The following is a 25564-nucleotide window of genomic DNA, read 5'->3' on the forward strand; positions in this document are numbered from 1 at the left end:
TTGTGGAGCTCCACGTGTCAGAGGTGGCCGGCGAGGCTGGTGATGCTGTTCGCCCTGCGAGGAGGTCATGACTGCAGCTACGGCGGCCCCCATCCGGAAGATGTACATTTGAGGGGGTCCGCAAGGTAGGTAAATGTGTCTGGACACCGGGGTAAGTGTGCAAGTTTATGCATTGGATTGTTAGGAGGAGGGTGGTGGAGGCCAAACTTTGTCCAAAGTGACAGAGTGGCCTTCTGCAATGAGTGAGGGTCTCCCCCCCAACCCCCCCCCACACCTGTCAAATGGACCTTTGCAGCTGCCACAGGCTGGTGGCTGCAACTCGCCCATTTCAACTGGGAGTGTTTCCCCCAGTACGGGAAACAGTCTCAGTTAATTGCAAAATCCCATCGCTCCTAAAATACCAGGTCAATCAGGTCTGTAAACAACCTGAAGTACCTGTTCAAGTACTTTTAGTGGCACCCCGCCGGCTTCAATTGCCGGCAGGAGTCCCACATGCGGGGGCTGCGCACGCATGTGAGCGCGTCACTGGGGAACCCGGAAATGGGGCGGGTTGGAGCCGGGCTCCGGACCCGCCCCGGGAATCCCGGATTTTCGCAGCCCCCCCACCACGAACGCACCCGATCGCGGGTGCGAAAATAGAGCCCATAGAGTACAAAAGCAAGGAAGTTATGTTGAACCTTTAGAAAACACTGGTTTGGCCACAACTGGAGTATTGTGTCCAATTCTGGGCACCGCATTTTAGGAAGGATGTGAAGGCCTTAGAGAGAGTGCAGAAAAGATTTACTTGAATGGTTCCAGGGACGAGGGACTTCAGTTATGTGGATAGACTGGAGAAGCTGGGGTTGATCTCCTTAGAGCAGAGAAGGTTGAGAGGAGATTTGATAGAAGTGTTCAATGTCATAAAGTAAATAAAGAGAAACTGTTCCCATTGGCAGAAGGGTCAAGAACCTGAGGACACAGATTTAAAGTGATTGGCAAAAGAACCAAAGGCGATATGAGGAAAAACTTCTTTACGCAGCGAGTGGTTATGATCTGCCTATATGTGCTGCCTGAAAGGGTGGTGGAAGCAGCTTCAATCGTGGCTTTCGAAAAGGAATTGGATAAATACTTGAATGGAAAAAATTTGCAGAGCTACAGGGAAAGAACAGGGAATAAATAGGACTAACTAGATTGCTCTTACAAGGAGCCGGCATGGGCTAGATGGGCCAACTGGCCTCCTTCTGTGCTGTTTACCATTCTATGATTCTAATTTTAGGGAGGGATTTCCAGAGCTTAGGGCCTGGACAGCTGAAAGCACGGCCGCCATTGGTGGGGCGAAGGAAGTCTGGGATACACGAGGCCAACATTGGAGGAACACAGAGTTCTTGGATTATCTCATTGGTGGAACATGGTGTGGTCAACCATGTCGAAGGCTGCAGAGAGGTCATGGAGGATGATGAGGGATTGTGCACCACGGTCACAAACACGGAATGTCATTCACGATTTCAGCTAAGGCTGTTTCAAAGCTGTAGGAGGAGCAGAAACTGGATGGAGGGATTTAAACAAAGTTGTGGGAGAGATGGGCACAGAGCTGGAAGGCAACAACACATTCGAGGACCTTGGAGAGGAATGGAAGGCTGGAGATTGGATAATAGTTAGCAAGAACAGAAGGGTCAAGGGTGGGATGACTGGTTTTGAAAGAGAGGAGGACAGCATCAGATGAGAGCTAATTGCAGTCCAAACACAGCAAAGGAAAGTCATTGAGGGATTGTTCACTGGAGTCTTTTTTTAACAGTGGTTAATTTTTGTTCTGTGACTCATCAGGGTTGAAACCTAGTGCAAGTTTAGCTGTATTGCATAAATATAGGACTAGAAGTGTACAGGGGTGTTGTTTGTAAATAAATTACAACTCTATCTCAGTAAGTTATTTAAAATCCAACCATGCCCTGTGGCTGTGCTGCCTGGATGATCACTACATTATATATATCTCTGTTTAACAAACGGAATAGTACCAGCCCACAATGAAAAGCCCCGATATTTACGGGGAGGCAGTGAGGGAGCGTGTCAGCAGCCGTAAGGCCTAGAAATACCGGGACAGCGGAGGTCCTGCTGAATTTAACGGCAGGACCTCATTAGAATTTTTTTACTCCATTTCCCACCCGGCAACTGGCCAGATTGAGAGGCTGGCCGCTGCCTGGCAGGAAAGCCTGCTGTAGAAGGCAACAGCTGGGGGGGGTCGTGGGAGGGGGATGGGGAGGTGGGGACTCGGAGCGTGGCAGCGAGGAAGGAGGGAGAGTTTGCGGGGGAGACATCGCTGGGGGAGGTCGGCCAATCGTGGAGGGGTCGGAAGATCACAGTAGATTTGCTTGGGGTGGGTGGGGAAGCTCTCTTGCTCCTCCTGGCCCACATGCAGTGCTGGAAAAGCACTTACTTGCTGGATCTGGCAGCTCCCATCTCCCTTCAGCTGAAGGGCTTCCCGAGCCCTGGGAAACCCGGCCCGCAGCCGTTAAATTTAAATGGCAGTCAAAATCTGAGGAATGCAGTCTCATTAATTAATTATAATGAGTGACCTGCCTCTCCAGAGCGGGTTACTCGGCCACCCCCCAACCAGCCGTGGTAAAACCAGAAGTAGGCGTGTTCGCAGCGGGTTAGGGTCGGGTTTCCCATTTTTAATAATTCAAACCCCCCCCCCCCCCCCCTCCCCTGACCTTCTCCCACCCACCGTTGGGAGGGTTAAAATGCCCCTGATCTTACCAGAGCACTATAAAGTTTGATTATCATCTCCTCTGACTTGCACTCTATTGTTTTGGCTATGTAGTTCAATATCCTATTGACTTTGTTGATTGGTGCTCTGCAATAGTTGGACATGTTTAGCTTTGAATGTACTAAGACTCCTAGCTCTCTTTCAGCTTCACCCGTAGCTATTTCAGCACCATTCATGAAGTACATGTGTTGTCTATTTTTCCTTCATATGTACAGCACGTCACATTTGTCTGCATTATATTCCCTTTGCCGTCATTCTGGCCACTTACTTATTTTGTCCAATTAATTTTGTAATTTCTGAGCCTCCTCCATTTCTACCATCCCTCTTAGTTTGGTATTATCTGAAAGTGTGATTACTTTGCATTGAGTTTCTGAATCCAGATCAATTATGTAAATTAGAAACAGTGGTGATCCCACTACCAAGCCCTGAGGCATCCCTCAGTACTTCCTCCTACTCTGACATAACTCCTCTAATGAGTACATATGGTTTTCTATCCTTCAGCCAGTTTCTTATCCATTCCTAGGGTTTACCCTGAATCCCCACAGCTTTGAGTTAATAGCCGTTTGTATGGAATTTTATAAAAACCTTTTGGAAGTTACGGTACACCATGCTATAGAGCTTCCCACAGTCTACTTGGGTTGTCACTTCCTCAGAGAAGTCGACGAGATTAGTCAGGCAGAAACTTCCTCTTCTGAATTCATGCAGACTGCTGTTAATTAAGTTATTGTTGTACAGATAATCCTCAAATTTTCTCTTGATAATCAATTCCTTTCTTCTACATGGATTGGAAATTAAACTATTGGGTCTGTAGATGTCTTAGTTTTGTCACCAGAAAAAGGCTGTTATCTACCATTCCTAGCCCCATAGTTTCAGGCTAAATATCCCTTCCATCTGCTTTCTGAATCGAGTAAAATTTCCTCCCTTAAATCTTACATGCTTGTCTTTCACCAAAGATAAATTGTAAGTAGCTTTTGTTTTGTTGGTGGGTGGAGGGAGATGGGTGGGAGAAACAATCCAGTAATGGTTTGTTGGGACTTCAGTAAAGAAAAAGATGGGACATTTATTTACCTGCCCTCAGCCTACATCCAGAGTGGATCCTTTTGTAAATTATTGAAATAAGGTATTGAATGTGAGGGATTAATGCCAGCATCCATCGCTCTTTCTCCATAACACTGAATAGTTATTTGAATAATGACTGAATTAATAGATTTTTCTTTTCCAATAAGCAATCCAAATAACACAGATGCCTATGTTATTTATTTTGTTCCACACTTGGATAAATATGATAACTGATGGCTAGAACAGAAATTTAATTAATATTTAATCCATTCGGTCCCTGGCATGAAATTTTCTTTCTTCATTTAAGTATTCTCTACATTTAGCAGGAATAAGGCAAACCTTGATTCGTTCTTAGGAAATCATGGGAGTGAATTTCCTCTGGGGTTCTCCCGATTGTTCACCATAATTGTAGTGGAAGAGCAGAGGAAACCCTGGTAAAACAACATTAATTGCTGTTTACACATTTTTCCGGGGTGTCTGTGGCTCTTCCGCCAAAGTTACAGTGGACAAGAGTAACCGTCACCGAAATTCACTCCCTATGCGCTTAGCACAATCACAAATTGTCGTCATGATGTTGTGCATAGGTGGTGACGCAGGTGAACCACAATACCAGGATGTGCCACAATACATCAATTCCATTTTCAAAAATTAAAAGCTGCTTCTCGTATTGCACACTCATTACCGTATGGGGATAAGCCGCAGGTTCCAATTCGTAGTATTTTCAAAATTGCCACGTGGAGTAATCTTCATGTTCACTAAACATTACTGTCTAAATTTAGCTGCTGCAAATGATTGTTTCTGGAAGTTATATCCTCATAGTTGGTGTTACCGCTTCCCTGCAGGTGCTTCCATCTCCTAAATTGGCTTCCCCCCGCCCCCAAATTGGTATGTTCCTAGAGTTGTATGGAAGATGTTTAAGTGTTGAAGAAAGTTATATTATCTATCTTGTAGATTCTTTTGGGGTTAAGGAACTAGTAGTTAGTTTCAGTTTAGCTTCTGATCAAAGCAAACAACACAGGTTTTAGGGCTTAATAATCATGTGAGTATGAATCCACATGCATCACCATCTACCTGTCATGCCAATATTTTGATGTGACGAGCACAGGGGTTTCCCAGAGCCAATCAAGAGAGATTTTACTCCTAAGGCATATTTTATTTTATTTGTTCATGGGATTTGGGCATCGCTGGCAAGGCCAGCATTTATTGCCCATCCCTAATTGCCCTTGAGAAGTTGGTGGTGAGCCACCATCTTGAACCGCTGCAATCCGTGTGGTGAAGGTTCTCCCACAGTGCTGTTAGGAAGGGAGTTCCAGGAATTTGACCCAGCGATGATGAAGGAACAGTGATATATTTCCAAGTCGGGATGGTGTGTGACTTGGAGGGGAACATGCAGGTGGTGTTGTTCCCATGTGCCTGCTGCCCTTGTCCTTCTAGATGGTAGAGGTTGCGGGTTTGGGAGGTGCTGTCGAAGAAGCCTTGGCGAGTTACTGCAGTGCATCCTGTGGATGGTACACACTGCGGCCACAGTGCGCCGGTGGTGAAGGGAGTGAATGTTTAGGGTGGTGGATGGGGTGCCAATCAAGGGGGCTGCTTTGTCCTGGATGGTGTCGAGCTTCTTGAGTATTGTTGGAGCTGCACTCATCCAGGCAAGTAGAGAGTATTCCATCACACTCCGGACTTGTGCCTTGTAGATGGTGGAAAGGCTGTGGGGAGTCAGGAGGTGAGTCACTCGCCACAGAATACCCAGCCCCTGACCTGCTCTTGTAGCCACAGTGTTTATGTGGCTGGTCCAGTTAAGCTTCTGGTCAATGGTGACTCCCAGGATGTTGATTGTGGGGGATTCGGCGATGGTAATGCTGTTGAATGACAAGGGGAGGTGGTTAGACTCTCTCTTGTTGGATATGGTCATTGCCTGGCACTTGTCTGGCACGAATGTTACTTGCCACTTCTCATCCCAAGACTGGATGTTGTCCAGGTCTTGCTGCATGCGGGCACGGACAGCTTCATTATCTGAGGGGTTGCAAATGGAACTGAACACTGTGCAATCATCAGCGAACATCCCCATTTCTGACCTTATGATGGAAGGAAGGTGATTGATGAAGCAGCTGAAGATGGTTGGGCCCTGGACACTGCCCTGAGGAACTCCTGCAGCAATGTCCTGGGGCTGAGATGGTTGGCCTCCAACAACCATTACCATCTTCCTGTGTGCTCGGTATGACTCCAGCCACTGGAGAGTTTTCCCCCTGATTCCCATTGACTTCAATTTTACTCAGGCTCCTTGGTGCCACACTCGGTCAACTGCTGCCTTGATGTCAAGGGCAATCATTCTCACCTCACCTCTGGAATTCAGCTCTTTTGTCCATGTTTGGACCAATGCTGTAATATGGTCTGGAGCCGAGTGGTCCTGGCGGAACCCAAACTGAGCATCGGTGAGCAGGCTATTGGTGAGTAAGTGCCGCTGAATAGCACTGTCGACGACACCTTCCATCACTATGCTGATGATTGAGAGTAGGCTGATCGGGCGGTAATTGGCCGGATTGGATTTGTCCTGCTTTTTGTGGACAGGACATAACTGGGCAATTTTCCACATTGTCGGGTAGATGCCAGTGTTGTAGTTGTACTGGAACAGTTTGGCTGGAGGTCCAGCTAGTTCTGGAGCACAAGTCTTCAGCACTACAGCCGGGATGTTGTCGGGGCCCATAGCCTTTGCTGTATCCAGTGCACTCAGCCGTTTCTTGATATCACGTGGAGTGAATCGAATTGGCTGAAGACTGGCTTCTGTGATGGTGGGGATATTGGGAGGAGGCTGAAATGGATCATCCACTCGGCACTTCTGGCTGAAGGTGGTTGCAAACACTTCAGCCTTGCCTTTTGCACTCACGTGCTGGACTCCGCCATCTTTGAGGATGGGAATGTTTGCAGAGCCTTCTCCCGTTAGTTGTTTAATTGTCCACCACTATTCACGACTGGATGTGGCAGGACTGCGGAGCTTTGACCTGATCCGTTGGTTGTGGAATCGCTTAGCTCTGTCTATAGCATGTGGTGCACGTGTATTATTTGAAGAATGGAAGAAAACTCAAAGCATACTTACCACAGATACAGGTTTTGAGAGCGTAATGATGTCATTGATACACCAAGGCTACCAGGAAAATGTTTCTTGCATACCATACAATTTTGCGTTGCATTTTGATGGTGGAGAAACAGCTAATTTCTCTTTATTCATTCAATGTATTGTATCATGACAATGTAACAAATTGTAGTTCTATAAAGCTGGACTGGAATTATGGACTGAACAATCAGCTCATAGGGGATGATTTTCACTTTTAGTGAAGACGGAAAACTACTGTTTGCACATCGGCTGTCCGTTATTAAACCGAGCACAGTGTAGAACCAGTGGCCAAGCTACAACTGCCAGTTTTGCACAATGTTATATTAAAACCTTAAAGGTTTTTCCTGAATTCCATTTGGAGGTTTTCAGTTTTTCAGATTGGTAGGTTTGCAAAGTTTTTTTTGGAGGTATTACCTGTGGTAGTGTATTGATGACATAAGTCTGTTGGATGGATGCTTTGCTATGCGAACTGTATGTCAATCTGATTGTCTTTGTCTTTTACAATGCTTTCCTTCGTTCAGTGCTTCCACTACTACAGCACTGTCTTACACAGATATTAAATGTTGTTCTTGGTAAAAAGAACTGAGAATTGTCAAAATAATGTGTAAGTTACCAAGTTGTGGAGATGCCGGTGATGGACTGGGGTTGACAATTGTAAACAATTTTACAACACCAAGTTATAGTCCAGCAATTTTATTTTAAATTCACAAGCTTTCGGAGGCTTCCTCCTTCGTCAGGTGAACGATGTGAAAAACACCGTTCACCTGACGAAGGAGGAAGCCTCCAAAAGCTTGTGAATTTAAAATAAAATTGCTGGACTATAACTTGGTGTTGTAAATAAGTTACCAAGCACATTCTTCAGTTAATGTACAGATTATTTGAAACTCAAGGAGATGCAATGATATAACATAAATGGGATGGACCATTTAGGCTTGACTAATACATACATGCCAACCATCAGAGTTTTGTAGGTGCAGTCTAAGGGCCAGTATTTGCTAACAAAATCAATGCAGCACTCTCCTGTAGCACCATTCCTATTCAAGCGTAGCTGCGGGAACAGGAGTTGCCGTCTATAGTATATAGCAAAAAAAGAAAAACTTGCATTTATATAGCGTCTTTCACATCCTCGGGACTTGCCAAAGGAGTTTACAGCCAATGAAGTACTTTTTGATGTGTAGTCACTGTCGTAATGCAGGTAAAAGAGTGCTAGCTTGAACTGAAGCAGAAGAGTGCCAGCTTGAACATGTGAGAAGGGAGTATTGAATATTACCAGCTTGAATGGGCAATGGAAGAAGTGTACCGGCTTGAATGTTGGCGATGGGTGAATAGTGCCAGTTTGAATGGGGAGTGGAAGAAGCTTGAAGTGTTTGGAGGAGGAGAAGTATGCCAGGTTAAGTTGAAAGATAAAAAGAATGACAAACCCATGAGTGTAATGGTATAACAGATCATCTTGGACAAGTAGTGGATAAATGCAACAAACATTAAAGAAACAAAAAGGATTTTACAGATGAACAGCATTTTAAAAGGAACAGAACGAAAGGAAAGGGGAGGGAAAACACACACACACACACATTATATATTATATATATAAAATAGAATGACCTGTAAAGTGCGTAAGTGAGAAACAGGAGATGTTTTAATAGCTGAAATATTATTAGCATGAGACAATGAGAGGCATAATGAGAGAAACCAAAGATATTTTCAAGGCACAGAGAATGTGTGAAAAGCTAAGGAAGTGGGAGCTGAGGGAGATAGAAACGGAAGCATAAAAAGCTTGCAAAATGGAGCAGACTGCGGAGTCTGGGAGAAGAAAAAAGCAGGACAACACTAAGGGTGCAGACTGCCCCACCAGCAGGGTGTTTCATCGTAGAGTCCCCACCCCAAGTCCAAACCATTCCTCTCGCTCCCCACCCCCCCCAATCACAGAAATACTTAGCCCATGTTGCCAACATCTCCTGCCGAAGAGAAAGTGGGAGCTATAGTTAAGTTATTACGGTCAATATTAAGATCAGAGGACTGCAAAGTGCTTGATTAGAAGGATAACGTTCATTGAGCTTGCGTTGAGCTTTATTTGAACCGTGTAGAAGACCAAAGACTGAGAGGTCAGAGTGAGAGTGGGATGAACAAGCAACAGAGAGCTCTGGTTGCACTGGCAAACAGAACAGAGATGTTCAGCAAAGCAACCACCTAATTTGTGTTTGCTCCCCCCAGTTTAAAGGAACTTATGTTTTTTTTTCTCCAAAACAAAGGGTGGGAATATTGGGACTGCCAAAGTTTAAGTTGTAAGTCTGTGTAACAATTTTTTTTTAAAGTCGCGGGCCCTTCTTGAGTTATCAACTTTTCTGAAGGCTCTGACAGCTTTTTTGAAGTTGGTTAACTTTTGCTGGTTTTTAAAGGTTGGCATGTACAGTATTTGCTAATGAAAAATAAACAATTGGTCAGAACTATGAGAGTAAATCTGCAAAAAAAACCATGCAGAAATAATATTCAAAGAGGAAGAATGAAAATGCCAGTTCCAAGATCTGTGAGTCCACGCCTCCTGCATGTGCAGCCAGATCACAGAATTAATTTTTTCTAAAGTTCTCTTTTACCGTGTTGTGTCGTGATACCAGATTTTTTTTCCAATCAGACTCTAAGAAAGACATACAACAATCTTGAGCACACATTTGTTGGAGTGCCTGCCTTTAACAGAACACGCTTTAAGGAATGGTGCGTATCACTATCTGTGAGTTTGTTAGTCGGCCTTAAAAGACTTTCAGTGAGCAACAGTAAGCATTTTCCTTCACTACTCATTTTTGCCTATGATTACAACCACAGTTTCCTTTGATGCAGTCTGTTTACTGCTGTCATGGTGTTCTTCTCAGTCATCATGCTGCTTGCGTATTTTCTACCTACCAAAACAACCAGTCCTTTCTCTGGTGACTGGCATCTATAAACACGAGTGTCATTTTGATGTGTTAACAGAAATAAATGGCCACTACACCTAATCGTAACACTAAAGAGTATTGTTTTATTACAGTATTCTGGTTATTCATTCACCAGACCCATGTTAAAAAAATGAAAGTAGAAAGTGATTGATTGTAGAAGAAAGAGATAAAAGGAGCTGGATGAGTAGAAACTGCAATGTTCCTGCCGATGTTAATCTTGTGACTAGGGACCAGAAAATTGTTCTGCCATGACCTTTCCGGGTCCACGCTACAAATGTGCGCCACGCTGTTTTTCGATTTGCATTTCCCGTAGATAGATATAGCTGCCATTCAGAATATGCAAGAGCTTTATTATGCATGCTCAATGTAATTAAATGAGGCATTGATTGCAGTCCTCAAATTTCCGAGTTTCGGGCAAGAATTCCACTGGTTAAATCTACCCATTCAAAGTGGACATTAAAGGCAAGTTCATTCTTACCTGAGGAAGGGAGCGCTTAAAAGGACACAGCCATTTGTTATATTGGCAGCTTTACACTAAACATGGAATTTAATTTTAAAACACTCCTACCACAGGTTTTTAATACTTGAACATGAAAATAATCAAAGAAGGCATGCTAGGGAGATCAACTGGCACCAGAGCCAGGTGGTGTGCACCTGCCACTGTACCACTAACCGTGTCCGCAGGCCCTGGCATTAGTACCTGCCAGTGACCAAGAGGAACTGCCTCCATAGGCTCCAGGTCAGCACAGGGGTTATTTCAGCGCTGCACAATCTGCTGTAAGGATACTTGCAAACAATTTGCACCACAGAGACAGCTCAATTTTTATGTCTCCAGTTTCTTCAAGGCCAGCACAGGCGACAACTGCAATATTAAGCAATTTGCTGTACATAGATATACTTTTGCATTAATAAGAAAATCCAGATCATGAAGGGCAATGCCTGCTTCCCAGGCATCAGCCACAATGTTTTAATTCTAAGACAATCATCTGTGCCATTCTCATTTGAGGACAAAGGCAGTCTGTAAGGATGAAGGCTGCCTTTTGTTTCGAATAAGTGTTGCCCCTCGTAAACCAAAGCTACCCCCTTCAGCCCTGGTTAATGACACCAGAAACAGAGCACAAATGCAGCAAAGCCCATATAGCTCCGAGGATCTTTATAGAACTTATTGGCATCTTGACAGCACTTTAAACATCCTGACAGATCATGGGGTACTTTATAGTACATCAGGTCTCCAAGATTGTCATCATCTGCTGCATGACTTTGCAATACAAAGAGGCCTAATCATGGAAGAAGAGGAGGAGGCCACTCTGCAACCAAGACCAGAGCAAGGCCTTGACAATGACACAGATGAATGTTACCATAGAAACACCTTTGCAGCCAAGGTGACAGTTGCATCAGTTGGTCATACAGGATACACATTCAACAGATTTTTTGAACCAACTATTTAAGGATCTCTTCAATACATCAAATGGCCTAAAATACCTTCCACAATATTGTCCCCTGCACTATCCCAGTCACTGTTCATACTAATCCTGCGCTGCGCTACTACTGAATCATTGCACCATTGAAACAAAACTGTGGACAAAGTTCACATAAAGTGCAAACAGTTTATTTCCCTGCTTTGGGATATGTGTACATAATGTTCCTGTTTTTTGGCCCAGTGCTCATGTTTTGTGTCTGCTTTTTTAATCCTAAATCCGGACTCCTTCAAAGTGACTCCTCAATGGAAGGAGTAAGTATAATCGCAGGCTGGGTTTCAGTGGGAGCTACTTAGGACTAAAGTAGCCCTTTATTTCCTTGTCCTGGCTCTTGAGATGGCTCTGCAACTGCTCGACTGCTTCTCTTTCTATTGCAGTTGGTTGGTCATGCCAGCTTTCTGGCATCTCTACTGTCAGTTGCGCAGGGGGACTGAACGTGCCAGATGTGGCATCAGCTTGAAGGACAGCAGCCTCATCGCTACCTATTCCAGCTGTGCCTCTGCTGCTGGGCATTTCTCAGCGCCTCCACTGAACTGCCTAGGAGCAGACCTGAGGGCAGTTTGAAACTCGTTGTATATTGGAGCCCAAGACCTCTATAACAGCAATCGTGAGAGAAAATCCAACTGTGCTTAGGACCTGTGTCACTGGGGGCTTCACTGCAGATGCCCCCAGATTTACCATATTTTCCATAGTAAACTGCAGTGCCAAATGGGCTTCCTGCACGACTACACAAATACGCCACGTGAATTTTTCCATACTCCTAGTGACACCTTGCAGGGTATAGTACTGTTGGGTAGCCTTACCGTGGCAGATATGTCATTGTTCACATTTGTTGCCAGGTTTTGCAGATCCTGGAGATAGTGTTGAACCTGGCTAGGAAAAGGTGGAGGGGTAGCTCTGGTAATTAAGGATGACATGAGTATAATAGAGAGAAATGGCCTTAGTTCTAAAGACCAAGATGTAGAATCAGTTTGGGCAGAGATAAGAAATAGTAAAGGCAAGAAGTCACTTGTGGGAGTAATTTATAGGCCCCCTAACAGTAACCACACTGTAGGACAGGGTATATAAGAAAAAATTATGGGGGCTTGTGAGAAAGGAACAGCGATAATCATGGGTGATTTTAATCTACATAGAGATTGGAAGAATTTGATTGGAAAGGTAGCCTGGAAGATGAGTTCATAGAGTGCTTTTGGGATAATTTCTTAGAGCATAACGTTCTAGAGCCAACCAGAGAGCAGGCTATTCTAGATCTGGTAATGTGTAATGAGACAGGATTAATTAATGTCCTCATTGTAAAGGAGCCTCTAGGTAGCAGTGATCACAATATGATTGAATTTCACATTCAGTTTGAGGGAGAGAAGAGTAAGTCTAAGACTAGTGTTTTAAACTTAAATAAGGGCAATTATGAAGGCATGAAGACAGAGCTGGCTAAAGTGAACTGGGAAATTAAGTTAAGGGATAGGTCAGTAGAGATGCGGTGACAGACATTTAATGAGATATTTCATAACACTCAGCAAAGGTACAGTCCAGTAAGAAAGAAAGACTCTAGGGGAAGGATGTATCATCCATGGCTATCTGAAGAAGTTAACGATGGAATCAAATTGAAAGAAAAAGCATACATTTCCACAAAGATTAGTGGCAGGTCAGAAGATTGGACAGAATATAAAAAACAGCAAAGAATGACTAAAAGAATAATAAGGAGGGAGAAATTGGAGTACTAGAGAAAGCTAGTTAGAAATATAAAAACAGATAATAAAAGTTTCTACAGCTATTTAAAAAGGTAAAGAGTAAGTAAAGTGAGCTTTGGTCCTCTAGAGAGTGAGTCTGGGGAATTAATAATGGAGAGTAAAAGAATAGCGGATGAATTGAACAGATATTTTGGGTCCGTCTTCACTGTAGAGGATATAAATAACATGCCAGAAATAATTGTGAATCAGGAGGTGAAAAGGAGGGAGGATCTTAAAACATTTACAATCACCAGGGAAAGGGTTCTGAAAAAAATATTAGAACTAAAAGCTGACAAGTCCCCAGGTCCTGACGGACTTCATCCTATGGTCTTAAAAGAAGTAGCTGCAGAGATAGTAGATGCGTTGGTATTAATTTTCCAAAATTCCCTAGATTCTGGAAGGGTCCCTTCAGATTGGAAAATAGCGAATGTAAACTCCTCTATTCAAGAAAGGAGGGAGACAGAAAGCAGGAAACTACAGGCCAGATAGCTTAACATCTGTCATTGGGAAAATGCTAGAATCTGTTATTAAGGCGGTTATAGCAGGGCACTTAGAAATTCTCAGTGTAATCAGCCAGAGTCAACACAGCTTTGTGAAAGGGAAATCGTGATTGACTAATTTATTAGAGTTCTTTGAGGAAGTAACAAGCAACATGGATAAATGGGATCCTGTGGATGTGGATTTCCAGAAGGCTTTTGACAAGGTGCCACATCAAAAGCTACTACACAAAATAAGAGCTCATGGCGTAGAGGGTAACATATTAGCATGGATAAGGGATTGGTTAGCTAACAGGAAACAGAGAGTGGGCATAAATGGGTCATTTTCAGGTTGGCAAGACGTAACGAGTGGCGTGCCACAGGGATCAATGCTTGGGCCTCAACTATTTACAATCTATATCAATGACTTGGATGAAGGGACTGAATGTATGGTTGCTAAATTTGCTGATGACACAAATGTAGGTAGGAAAGTAAGTTGTGAAGAGGACATAAGGAGTCTGCAAAGGGATATAGATAGATTAAATGAGTGGACAAAAATTTGGCAGATGGAGTATAATGTGGGAAAATGTGAATTTGTCCACTTTGGCAGAAAACAATATATTATTTAAATGGAGAGAGATTGCAGAACTCTGAAGTACAGAGGGATCTGGGTGTCCTAGTAATTGAATCACAGAAAGTTAGTATGCAGGTATAGTAAGTAATTGGAAGGCAAATGGAATGTTGTCATTTATTGCAAGGAGAATGGAATATAAAAGTAGTGTTTTACTACAGTTGTACAGGGCATTGGTGAGACCACATCTAGAATACTGTGTGCAGTTTTGGTCTCCTTATTTAAGAAAGGACATAATTGCTTTAGAGGCGGTTCAGAGAAGGTTCACTCGACTGATTCCTGGGATGAGGGGGTTATCTTATGAGGAAAGGTTGGACAAGTTGGGCTTGTATACACTGGAGTTTAGAAGAATGAGAGGTGATCTTATTGAAACATATAAGATCCTGAGGGGACTAGAAGGAATAGATGCTGAGAGGATGTTTCCCCTTGTGGGAGAGACTAGAACTAGGGGCCACAGTTTAAAAATAAGGGGTCTCCCATTTAAGACGGAGATGAGGAGAAATTTTTTCTCTGAGGGTCGTGAGTCTGTGGAACTCCCTTCCCCAGAGAGCGGTGGAGGCAGGGTCATTGAATATTTTTAAGGCTGAGTTAGATAAACTCCTGATTAACAAGGGAGTCAAAGGTTATGATAGGTAGACGGGAAAGTAGGGTTGAGGTCACAATCAGATCAGCCATGATCTTATCAAATGGCAGAGTAGGCTCGAGGGGCCGAATGGCCTGCTCCTCTTAATTCGTATGTTCGTATGGCCACCAGCTCTTTGCAGGCATGCAGCATTGCTTGCCCCAGGGGAGAGTGTCCTGAAGTGCTACAAACCAGCTCTCCTCGCACCCAACTCGTACAGCAGCACCTCCACTTTGCTGTCCAAAAATTTGAAGATTCGGATGTTGCTGCACTCCATCAATTGCCCAGAGACTGCCTTTGCAGGATTAAAAATGTTTTTGTCTCCAAATAGTCACTTCACTTCCAGTGGCTTCTGTGTCCCTTTAAATAGCTGCACCAGCACAGAATATCCTGCATTCCAGTGTGTGAGCCCCTGGAGGCAGCCTCCTGTATGGTCAGAAGCTCTCAATGGATACATAATGAGACTCAAACACGGATGTTCAGGTGCAGATGACCGTGCAGTATGTCAGGTAGATGCCCTGCTTTGCAACGTCCCTACCTCAGGTGCATGGACATTCCTATCCTGTAATCTTAAGATCCTGTGATCTCCCAATACTGCCGGTATAGGACGTCAGCATTTACCAAGATTTCAAGAGACTGCAAAGTATGACATTCAATTTATAAACCCATATTTGCATACAAAGGTAAGACAGATAAAACAGATAAGCCTGAAACTTGATCTTGGTGTGCTATTAAAGGGTTAGTTGTGACTTACTGAACAAAACCTGCTGGTTATACAAACAATTTTGCTGTATTACGTCAGTGAGCTAAAATATGAGCTCCAAATCAGCTGTGAACTACAATTATGGGGCAGTAAAGTACCTGAAATAACACTTGGAAAGCAAAACATATGTTTACTCATCACAACTGCTGTAGAATTGGGCATTACAGATTGAGGAAAGTTTTACAGGCCAGATGCTGCAAACTACCATAAAGAGTCAGGAAGAGGAGGCACACAGTATGAGAGACTGATGGCCACTCTCCCTTCAGAAGCATATTGTTTGCCAGGCAAGGGAGGAAGTGGCTTAATACTGGCAGCACCAGTCACAGGCAGCAACCGTTAGTCACCACAGTCCTAGGCATGGTTGACTCACATGCAAGGCCCTTGTGATGTATATCCCAAGGAGGTCTAGCCTCTAGACTCCCAGCAGGTTTCAATGAAATCCTGCAGCCTGCCAGTGCACTTACTGCTTCTACTGGAAATCACTTAGAAGGAATGGTAGGTTATGTGTCAAACATCTGAAATTAAGTACAAATATCAAGGAACAGCACCATGTCAGCTCAAGCTGCCAAAATTCACACCACATAATAGGGGAAATAAATGCCTTGTACTTGATTTCAACATTGTTCCTGATATTTATTTGTCATTTACTACAACCAAGCATAAAATGCTAATAGATGGTATTTGAACAATTGAGCATGAAAGTGTAGGAGAAGATGGTTTCAGCACAGTTACTTTGCAAATGTTGTTTGTCCCTTTAAAAACGGATATAGTTGTGGCACTCTTTGAAAGGCACACCAGTCTTCCTTGCTACATTGCTTGTACTGCTCGTGATTCCTCATTGGCATTTTTATTCTCTTACTCAATCATGGCTTTGCCATACTGGTCATTGATCTGCATGTTGAAGTCCCTTTTCAAGGTAAGTCTCATGGATCATGCAGATTATATTGTCAAACTCAGCTGGGGGGGATTGTATTATAAGGCTGTTCTCGATCAGTCCAGACATGTGAAGCACTGCTTTGAGATACCAATTTGATCATTCTCATTGTAGCATAAACTTTGATGCACTTGCACTCTGCTTCTGTCCATAGTTGCCACTTAGTTATGATGGGCCTGATCTGCATAGGGTGATCTTGTTGGTGCCATCCTTCCACTCTTTATTGACCTTCAAATAAGGGTGGCAAAGATGACAGCCTTAAAATGAAGGCATCATGAAAGCTTCAGGGTAGGTAGGCATTGACCTGCATGATTCTATGCTGGTGGTCACACACTCACTGTGCAGTGAGATAGTACAAACCTTTTTGATTCATTATGGGCACAGCGTGTGCATAGATTGCCCAAATGCATGGGTGCAGTTGATAACCCTTTAGACTTAAGATATCTGGGAATCCAGTAGTTTTTGGAATTGTGTTTCCCTCTCACTTTGTTCCCATTGGTCAGTGACATATGTGATGAAACATTGGCCCTGCTGAATAATGCACCTTTGATTTTGATGTTACATCTATAGACTGCAAGCTGCTGAAATTGTAGACATCCGCAATGCTAGCCTGGAAGGAGTCTATTGCATAAAGTTGAGGATCAGGTTGACTTTGACAGATATTGGCAATGCTGTACGGATGTTAGATGTTGCCTGGAGATCTTCCTGAAGGAAAAGGCACCACCCTATTAATGCTTCTCTGCTAAACCTTATCATCATTAGGCACATCTCTACTAAAGAAAGACTTACGTTTATATAGCACCTTTCACAATCTCAGGATGGCCCAAAGCGCTTTACAACCATTGAAGTATTTTTGAAGTGTAGTCACTGTTGTAATGTAGGAAACGCGGCAGAAAATTTGCACACAGCAAGGTCCCACAAGCAGCAATGTGATAATGATCAGATAATCTGTTTTAGGGATGTTGGTTTAAATGAAGAATCCAGTTATCTCACTGCAAGCTCCGCAGCAGCATCAGTTCCATTTGAGATGAATGCATTGAGCAAGCGATGCGCTACTGTCCAATATGGGCAGTTCACTATTAAGTGTCTAATCTTTGGGTTAATTGCCCTACCGCATGAGCTGAGCGCTTTAGCAGTCGAACAATAAATTTAACTTACAGCAATTTGGAAATGACCTGGAAACAGCAGCAAGAGCGCGCTATTTCATGCTCCTAACATCGTTGCCTACTATCCCCATATTTGCTGAGAGCAATGCCTAAGCAATCATTTTTTCCAATGGGGAATTGTCTGGAAGTAGATCATATTCATCTCAAGAATTTATTATTAATAACTAAATTTGATTGTTAGAAGTTGCACTGAAAATGGCTTACGAAGCTAAGGTGGTTATACTAAGACTTACAATAAAGTGTAAAAATAAAGAAGTTTTCGATTCAGTCTGGATCAATGCTGGCACTATAATTTTGCCACATGAGCTTGAGATGGTGGTTAAAAATATGCAACATGATCAGTGCACAAAACTTCAAATATCTGTGTAAGCTTTTGCGCTGTTGTTAATTTGCTCTTTGTGCTTATCTGCTAAGATCATCTGTTCTTGCACAGCTGTGTACTGATCAATGCATACTATCATTTAACATTATTTCAGCACAAGTACTCCTTGTCTGCAGGTTTTCGAAATTTACATGTGGATGACCAAATGAGTCTCATACAGTATTCGTGGATGGCAGTTATGGTCTTCGCAATGGGATGGAGGTCCTATAGAATTGTGAATTCCAGAATGCTCTACTTTGCACCAGACTTGATATTTAATGAGTAAGTGAACATATTTCTGGTAGGACTGTGCTGTGCACAGACTTAGGTTAAAATTACATAACTCTTAAGCCATTAACGTTAAATATTCAACCAGTAAATCCTAAAAATTACTTTTTGGCTGTGGTAGTCTTCCCCTCCCTGAATAAGGAACCTGATTCATACATTCTTGACTCCAAATCTATCACTAATGCTTGGTCTGCTATAATTTCAAGCATTAGTGACTTCCAGTACTACTGAGACATTCATTGTGGCTTCCAGTACTACTGAGACATTCTTGTTTCCTGTTCATGCCTTAAGGGAACTGCATGTTACTTTTGAGAATACATCAACTCCTAATATTGTTGGACAAATTAAAACTAATAGCAAATGATAGGCTTGACAGGCCAAGCTATAAAAAAAATATTCAATGCTCTATACCTTAGGAAATTGTGATACTACTGATTCTACATTATTGACTCATTGTTAGATTAAATGCATTTTTAAAGAAAAAAGTATACAGCAAAATTGGCAGTATTGCTAGGTACTTGCTTCAGACTTCTACTAAAGTAGAAGTTTGTTGTTTGTTGGAGCATAATGATCCTAAAACAGATGATTTTCATGAGTTCCTCATACAGGTTGAGGGAAAGACAGGAAATCCAAATCATCCACAGTTATCATTGGGTACCATTGATGATGGGAATCTGAACTTGTCTGCTTCCTCAGTTGAGTTTTAAAAGACAGTTGCCTACTTCATTGTCAAATGTCTACAAATTATGTGTTAAATTAAATTTTTCTGGGGAAGTCTGTGTGGATTTTACTTCTATTTAAAAATTGTGTTATTACTGGTGTTATGTTTTGGTGTTCATGTTAATCTTTGTCATTAAAATGTTAAACTGTTTAAAATGTATTATTTGTTGTTTAACATGCGCCAATTATGAAATGCCATTTTTGACTTTCTTCAGTTGTGCACTGAGCAAATACGCCCATAGAACGTTGCAGCTGTTTTTTTCCCTCCTTGTCTGCCTAACGCTTTGAAAGCATTCCAAGGTTCTGAAATATTGCGTGGGGATGGACCTTTTTGGCCTCATTGTTACCTACAGTTCATTTTTAGTTACAAGATTATGGACAAATCATGCATATGGATAAGGCCTTTTCTGTTGTAAAGTAGTTTTCATTACATTTAATATTTTAAATTTGGTAATGGATGTGTGGCCCCATTGGATACAAATCCAACAAGGGAACAGGATCTACAGTTGCTTTTGGCAAAAAAAAATGACAGTTTATAGGTTTAAGAAGAAATATAATTGCACCAATATGTGAGCCAGTGTATAATTTTTAATCAAAAGAAAAAATATGGAGGAATGATAACTTACTCAGGAAGGCCATTATGCACAAATTCCTCCAGTATGTTTGGTTAAACCAACTTACATGAAACATGCTCCGATATTGATATATTTCCTTTGTGAGGTAATATCAATTTGTTGGTTTCCCTTGGGATGTTACACAGGTATATTTGTGTACTTGAACACAAGTTAGCCATTTTGTCCATTTTATGGCTGTGAGCTACCAAAAAATGGCTTTATAACTTCTGTTTATAAAATATGTTAATGTTTATTTGTGATTGTATGGATCAAAATTGGCTTAAAAGGAATGGAAATTTTCTTCAAAAAAAGGGGTGCTTACAAGAAGCGCATCAGAGAAATTGCAAGTGCGTAGCCCATGATTTGCCATTCATTAGTCAGAAGCGCTGAATCACACATTCACCTCCATAGTATCATTCCTGATTTATTTGATTTTTTTTTTAAAACATTGGTTTTCTTTAAACTAATAAGGTCTCCGTCACTGCCAGATCATTACAGTGACATTAATTATGGGGAACTTCCCAGAGCAGCTTTATTGCAAATAATAGGGACTGCAACTTGAAACCAGCTCAAAAGCCTCTTGTCTCCTGAAAAGCCATGCTACAGGCTGAAATGTAAATTCTTATTTCTTTAGCAATCTGCACACACCATAAGAGGCAAGCCTAGCATAATTTGTTGTAAGGAAACAATGTATTTCAGCAGCCATATAAAATGGCATCATGATGTTAGAGGTGGGTGATGTTACATGTGATCTCTATTAACGTATTTTATCAAGCACAAGCGCAAATGCATCAGTTTGTTTTTCCCCAGCTGCAATATTGTATTTCGTCTTCCAATCATTGCATTTCCCAATATTGAATTGAGTCAGTTCTTCAATCTTACTACAGTTTGTAGGTTTTGCTAAACAGTCCTTCACAGTTTCTACAATTGGCGCAATTATTAGTTTTCATCAGCATAGTTTATCTTTCAGGTTTCTCTTTTGGAGTCAGATTATCGAGCCCAATTAGCCAAGGCACTTCAGAATAAAAATAACTCATTACTTTCTTTATTAGGACACGTACAAAAAAAGCAACGCTGCAACCCTATGACATTAGAGATGGGTGATGTTATATGTGGTCTCTATTCCCATATTTTATCAAGAACAAGCGCAATTACATCAGTTTGTTTTCCCCCAGATGAAAGATTGTATTTTGTCTTCCAATCATTGCATTTCTCAGTAATAAATTGGGTCAGTTCTTCAATCTTACCAAAATTTTGTAGTTTAGGCTAAATAGTCCTTCACAGTTTCTACAGTCGGCGCAATTATAATTATTTTATTTTCGTCAGCACAGTTTATCGTTCAGGTTTCTATTTTAGAACTCAGATTATTGAGCCCAATTAGCAACAGCCGAGGCTCTTTTTAAAAAAAAACTCATTACTTTCTTTTTAGGACGCATACAAAAAAAGCAAAACTGCAAAGCCTGTTTTCAAGCCCAGCAGCAAGTAGCGCTTTTTCAAATACACTGCCACCAGGTCAGTTATGAGTTTCTACGGCAGTCATAAAAACAAAAGAGAGAGCATTAAAACAAAGAAAAACAAAGTTCACAGATAAACAAAGGAGCGTGGGGGCTGAGCCACGATACTGAAATGTGAACAATCAGCATAATGATCAAACCCTGATGGGTTCAGTGCTGGAGGACACTAATAGGTGTGATCCTGGTTTAACTGCTGGGATCGTATCCCAAAGAATTTCAGGGCCAGAATGTCTACACCAACTTATGCCAACGGCTGTAATCACTGAGCAAAATGCAATGGCCCAATCACTATCAGTGATAGGAAAATAAAGAACTTGTATTTATATAGCACCTTCAGACATGCCAAAGCACTACTCAGTCAATGCATTACTTTTGAACTGTATTCGCTGTTATGGAGGCTAACATGGCAATCAATCTGCACACAAGGTCCCACAAACAGAAAATGGATGAATGATCTGATGATTTGTTTTTGGTACTGTTGGTTGATGGAGAAATGATGGCTGGAACCAAAAGAACTTCCTGTTTTCCTTTGAGTACTGCGACAGGATTTTTTACATCCACCTGAGCATTTAACCCTAACAATGTAGCACTCCCTAAATACTGAGGGCGCCAAATTAGGCCATGCAGCGCCCGTTGTTTCAGCGCTACGCGGCCTCTTGAACATCCAAGATGGCTTGGCTGCCCACACACGTTCCCAGCATGACATACGCCAGACGCCATGCGCAAATACCAAACGCCAGCAGCATGTAAAGTAAGGAGAAAATGGATACAATCAGTGTGCAACACTGATTTAAAGCGATAGGCACCATTTTGGCGCTTAACGCTCAACTCAACGCACAGTCTTAACCACGAATGTTTCTTAGAGTGCCTGGAGAACCCCCATCAGCGCTATTTAAAGGGACCATGCAGGATTTACAGGTTAGGGGCTGGATTATTGCTTCAGGCTGCCGATGCATTTGTAACTGTTTTTGGAGGTCTCCTATACTTAAAAACTGGGATGTGGGGACACAGCCTGACATTTAGAGCCAGGACGTGCAGGAGTGAAGTTAGGAAATGCTTCTAAACACAAAGGGTGGGAGAAGTTTGGAACACTCTTCTGCAAACGGCAGTTGATGCTAGCTCACTTGTGAATTCTAAATTTGGAATTGATAAATTTCTGTGAACCAAGGGTATTAAGGGATATGGGGCTAAGGCGGGTATATGGAGTTAGATCACAGGTCCAGCATAATCTCATTGAATGGCGGAACAGGCTCGAGGGGCTAAATACCGCTGCCACTTGCTGCCTCCTGATATGCGCCAACTTCTCCTGCAAGAAATTGGGACGTGTGTCTGGGTGATATGCCTGTCATGATTGAATAGCTGCCAGTGTGTGTGGCCTGTGAGTTGTGGGTGGGTGGCTTGCAACAGTGGTAATGTGTGAGAGTGAGAGGAAGCATCTGATTGGAAGAGTTGAGTACTTATGGAAAGAGTTTGTTGGTATGTGGGTGATGGGGGGTGTAGTGCATGGAGCAGTGGATGCAGCTAGTGGTGCAGTTGGTAGGAGACGCCACTGGACAGTTGACCTCACTCACCTTGACCACTCGTGTCAAAGCAATGAACCTCTTCCTGCACTGCATCCATATTCGTGGTGCTGCGTGCCTGGTATTGACTTCGTCCCCCACTGCCTCCTACTGCCTTTTGAGCATATGTCTGGAGGGCCTCTTGCCCCCCCGCCCCACTGCGGATATAGGATGTCCCTCCTTCTGTCCACCTCTTGCAACAAAGCCTCTAGTGCATCAGCAGAGAACCTTGGTGCATGCACTCTCGTGGGCCTGGTACCAACTCAGATTGGTGAGGTCTGGCATGCAGATTGGAGGATGTGGGATTTAGTAGTGCGCAACCTTTATTCAATGTTTTAACATAACTCATCAGTGTGTAAACATTGGGACGGGACCTGCAACTGTGTTTTACGTGTGCCATGTCTGATCTCCGTTCAGACTCCATGCAGACAGCAGACTTTAGGCGATTTGAAGCAACATCCTCCCTTTAAGAGATTGTAGCGCCCCCTGCTGGTGGAAAGTGTGAATTGCATCAAATCGACATGCAAGGCCTGGATTTTAATGCAGCTTGATAGTGAATACTGAGGCTGGATGAAGTTCTCATCCTGCCTGCGCAGGGGCCATTGGGCGCGGGTTAATAGCAGATCATGCTATCTGCGCCCAATAATAGGCCCTATCGAATTTTTTTCCCCCTGAGTTTCAGCCTAGATTATCTTTTTATAATCCATCAGTATCACACCCTTGAAACCACACACTCTTAGGTGCATCCAAATGGAATGTAAAATAGTGCTGGCTAACTGAAAGTATTGACAATCAGACATGCTACTGACAGGCATAACTACTAACTTTTAACTCACCACTGCCAACAATAGAACTATCTTGGTTATATGTGTCAAGGTATGTTCTTCTTGTTGACATTGATTTAGCAGATTCAGATCATGTCCAGAGATTGATTCTACCTAATGAAAAATGTTGTGTCTTCGCGAGCATTAACTGTAATATCCATCATGAACGTTTCCTTTGAACTATCAATCTGTCAGTTTTCATCTTATTCTCTGGTTAGGTCTTTGTGTTATTCTACTTTTCAATTGTTTATTTTCAACCCTGGTTGACCAATAATATTGCATAAACCTCAAAAAAAAATTCTGTGCAAAAATATCTGTCCAATCAAATTGTAGCAAAAAATAATTCTGACATACAGCCACTATGACAGTTTATCACCCATCCAGATCTCTCATACCCACAGGGGTGTGAAAGATAAAGTCGTCATTGGTATTTTTTGAACTTTGAGTCCAGTCAGATTTACCACAGTGTTCTTTTCCTGTCAGTATATCCCTAAAGATAAGGGAATGTGGCCGGCCAAGTGGAAGAAGTGCTAGTAGGTGAGCACTTTGGTGACAGTGACCATAATTCGGTGAGATTTAAGGTGGTCATGGAAAAGGATAGGGAGGGGCCGGAAATAAAGGTTCTAAATTGGGGGAAGGCCGATTTTAATAGGATAAGGCAGGATCTGGCCAAAATGGACTGGGATCAGCTGCTTGTAGGAAAATCCGCATCGGAGCAATGGGAGTCTTTCAGAAGGGAGATTGAGACCATACAATGGCAACATGTTCCTGTAAAGGTCAAGGGTGGTTCCAAGAACTCCAGGTAACCTTGGATGTCAGGGGATATACGAGAATGGATTAGGAAAAAAAGGAGGGCTTTTGGCAGATACAAAAGGCTAAGGACGGAGGAAGCCCTAGAGGAGTACAAAAAGTGCAGGGGGATACTTAAAAAAGAAATTAGGAGATCAAGGAGGGGCCATGAAATAACACTGGCGAGCAAAATAAAGGAAAATCCTAAGATGTTTTATAAGTATATTAAGGGTAAGAGGATGACTAGGGAAAAAATAGGGCCCATTAGGGACCAAAATGGCAATCTGTGTGTGGAGCCGGCAGATGTAGGAGGGGTTCTAAATGAATTTTTTGCATCTGTTTTCACTATGGAGAAGGACGATGTAGACATAGAAATACGGCAGGGGGACTGTGATATACTCGAACATATTAAGATCGAGCGGGAGGAGGTATTGGCGGTTTTAGCAGGCCTAAAAATGGATAAATCCCCAGGCCCGGACGAAATGTATCCCAGGCTACTGTGCGAGGCAAAGGAGGAGATTGCGGGGGCTCTAACACATATATTCAGAACCTCTCTGGCCACAGGGGATGTGCCAGAGGACTGGAGAACCGCTAATGTAGTACCATTATTCAAGAAGGGGAGTAGGGAAAAACCGGGGAACTACAGGCCAGTGAGCCTAACATCAGTGGTAGGAAAATTATTGGAAAAAATTCTGAAGGACAAAATTAGTCTCCACTTGGAGAAGCAAGGATTAATCAGGGATAGTCAACATGGCTTTGTCAAGGGAAGATCATGTCTGACTAATTTGATTGAATTTTTTGAGGGGGTGACTAGGCGTGTGGATGAGGGTAACGCAGTGGATGTGGTATACATGGATTTCAGTAAGGCCTTCGATAAAGTCCCCCACAGGAGACTGGTCAAGAAGGTACGAGCCCATGGAATCCAGGGTGCCTTGGCACTTTGGATACAAAACTGGCTTAGTGGCAGAAGGCAGAGGGTGATGGTCGAAGGTTGTTTTTGTGACTGGAAGCCTGTGGCCAGTGGGGTACCACAGGGATCGGTGCTGGGTCCCTTGCTGTTTGTGGTCTACATTAATGACTTGGATATGAATGTAAAAGGTATGATCAGTAAGTTCGCTGATGATACAAAAATTGGTAGGGTGGTAAATAGCGAGGAGGATAGCCTCAGTCTGCAGGACGATATAGATGGGTTGGTCAGATGGGCGGAACAGTGGCAAATGGAATTTAACCCGGAAAAGTGCGAGGTGATGCACTTTGGAG

General features: G+C 42.7%; 1 protein-coding gene across 3 annotated transcripts in view; it reads left to right on the forward strand.

Moving 5' to 3' along the window:
* ar (androgen receptor) overlaps window positions 1–25564 on the forward strand; it is a 284701-nt gene that overhangs the window by 201434 nt on the left and 57703 nt on the right. For 2 of the 3 annotated variants that reach the window (XM_067997226.1, XM_067997227.1), the window contains one exon: window positions 18134–18278. The exons of the other annotated variant lie outside the window; for it this stretch is intronic. In XM_067997226.1, coding sequence (XP_067853327.1) covers window positions 18134–18278 — 145 coding nt within the window. The remainder of the gene's footprint in view (window positions 1–18133; window positions 18279–25564) is intronic. 3 annotated transcript variants of the gene reach the window in all.

The sequence above is a fragment of the Heptranchias perlo genome, chromosome 15, assembly GCF_035084215.1.
Source record: "Heptranchias perlo isolate sHepPer1 chromosome 15, sHepPer1.hap1, whole genome shotgun sequence".
Lineage (NCBI taxonomy): Eukaryota > Metazoa > Chordata > Chondrichthyes > Hexanchiformes > Hexanchidae > Heptranchias > Heptranchias perlo.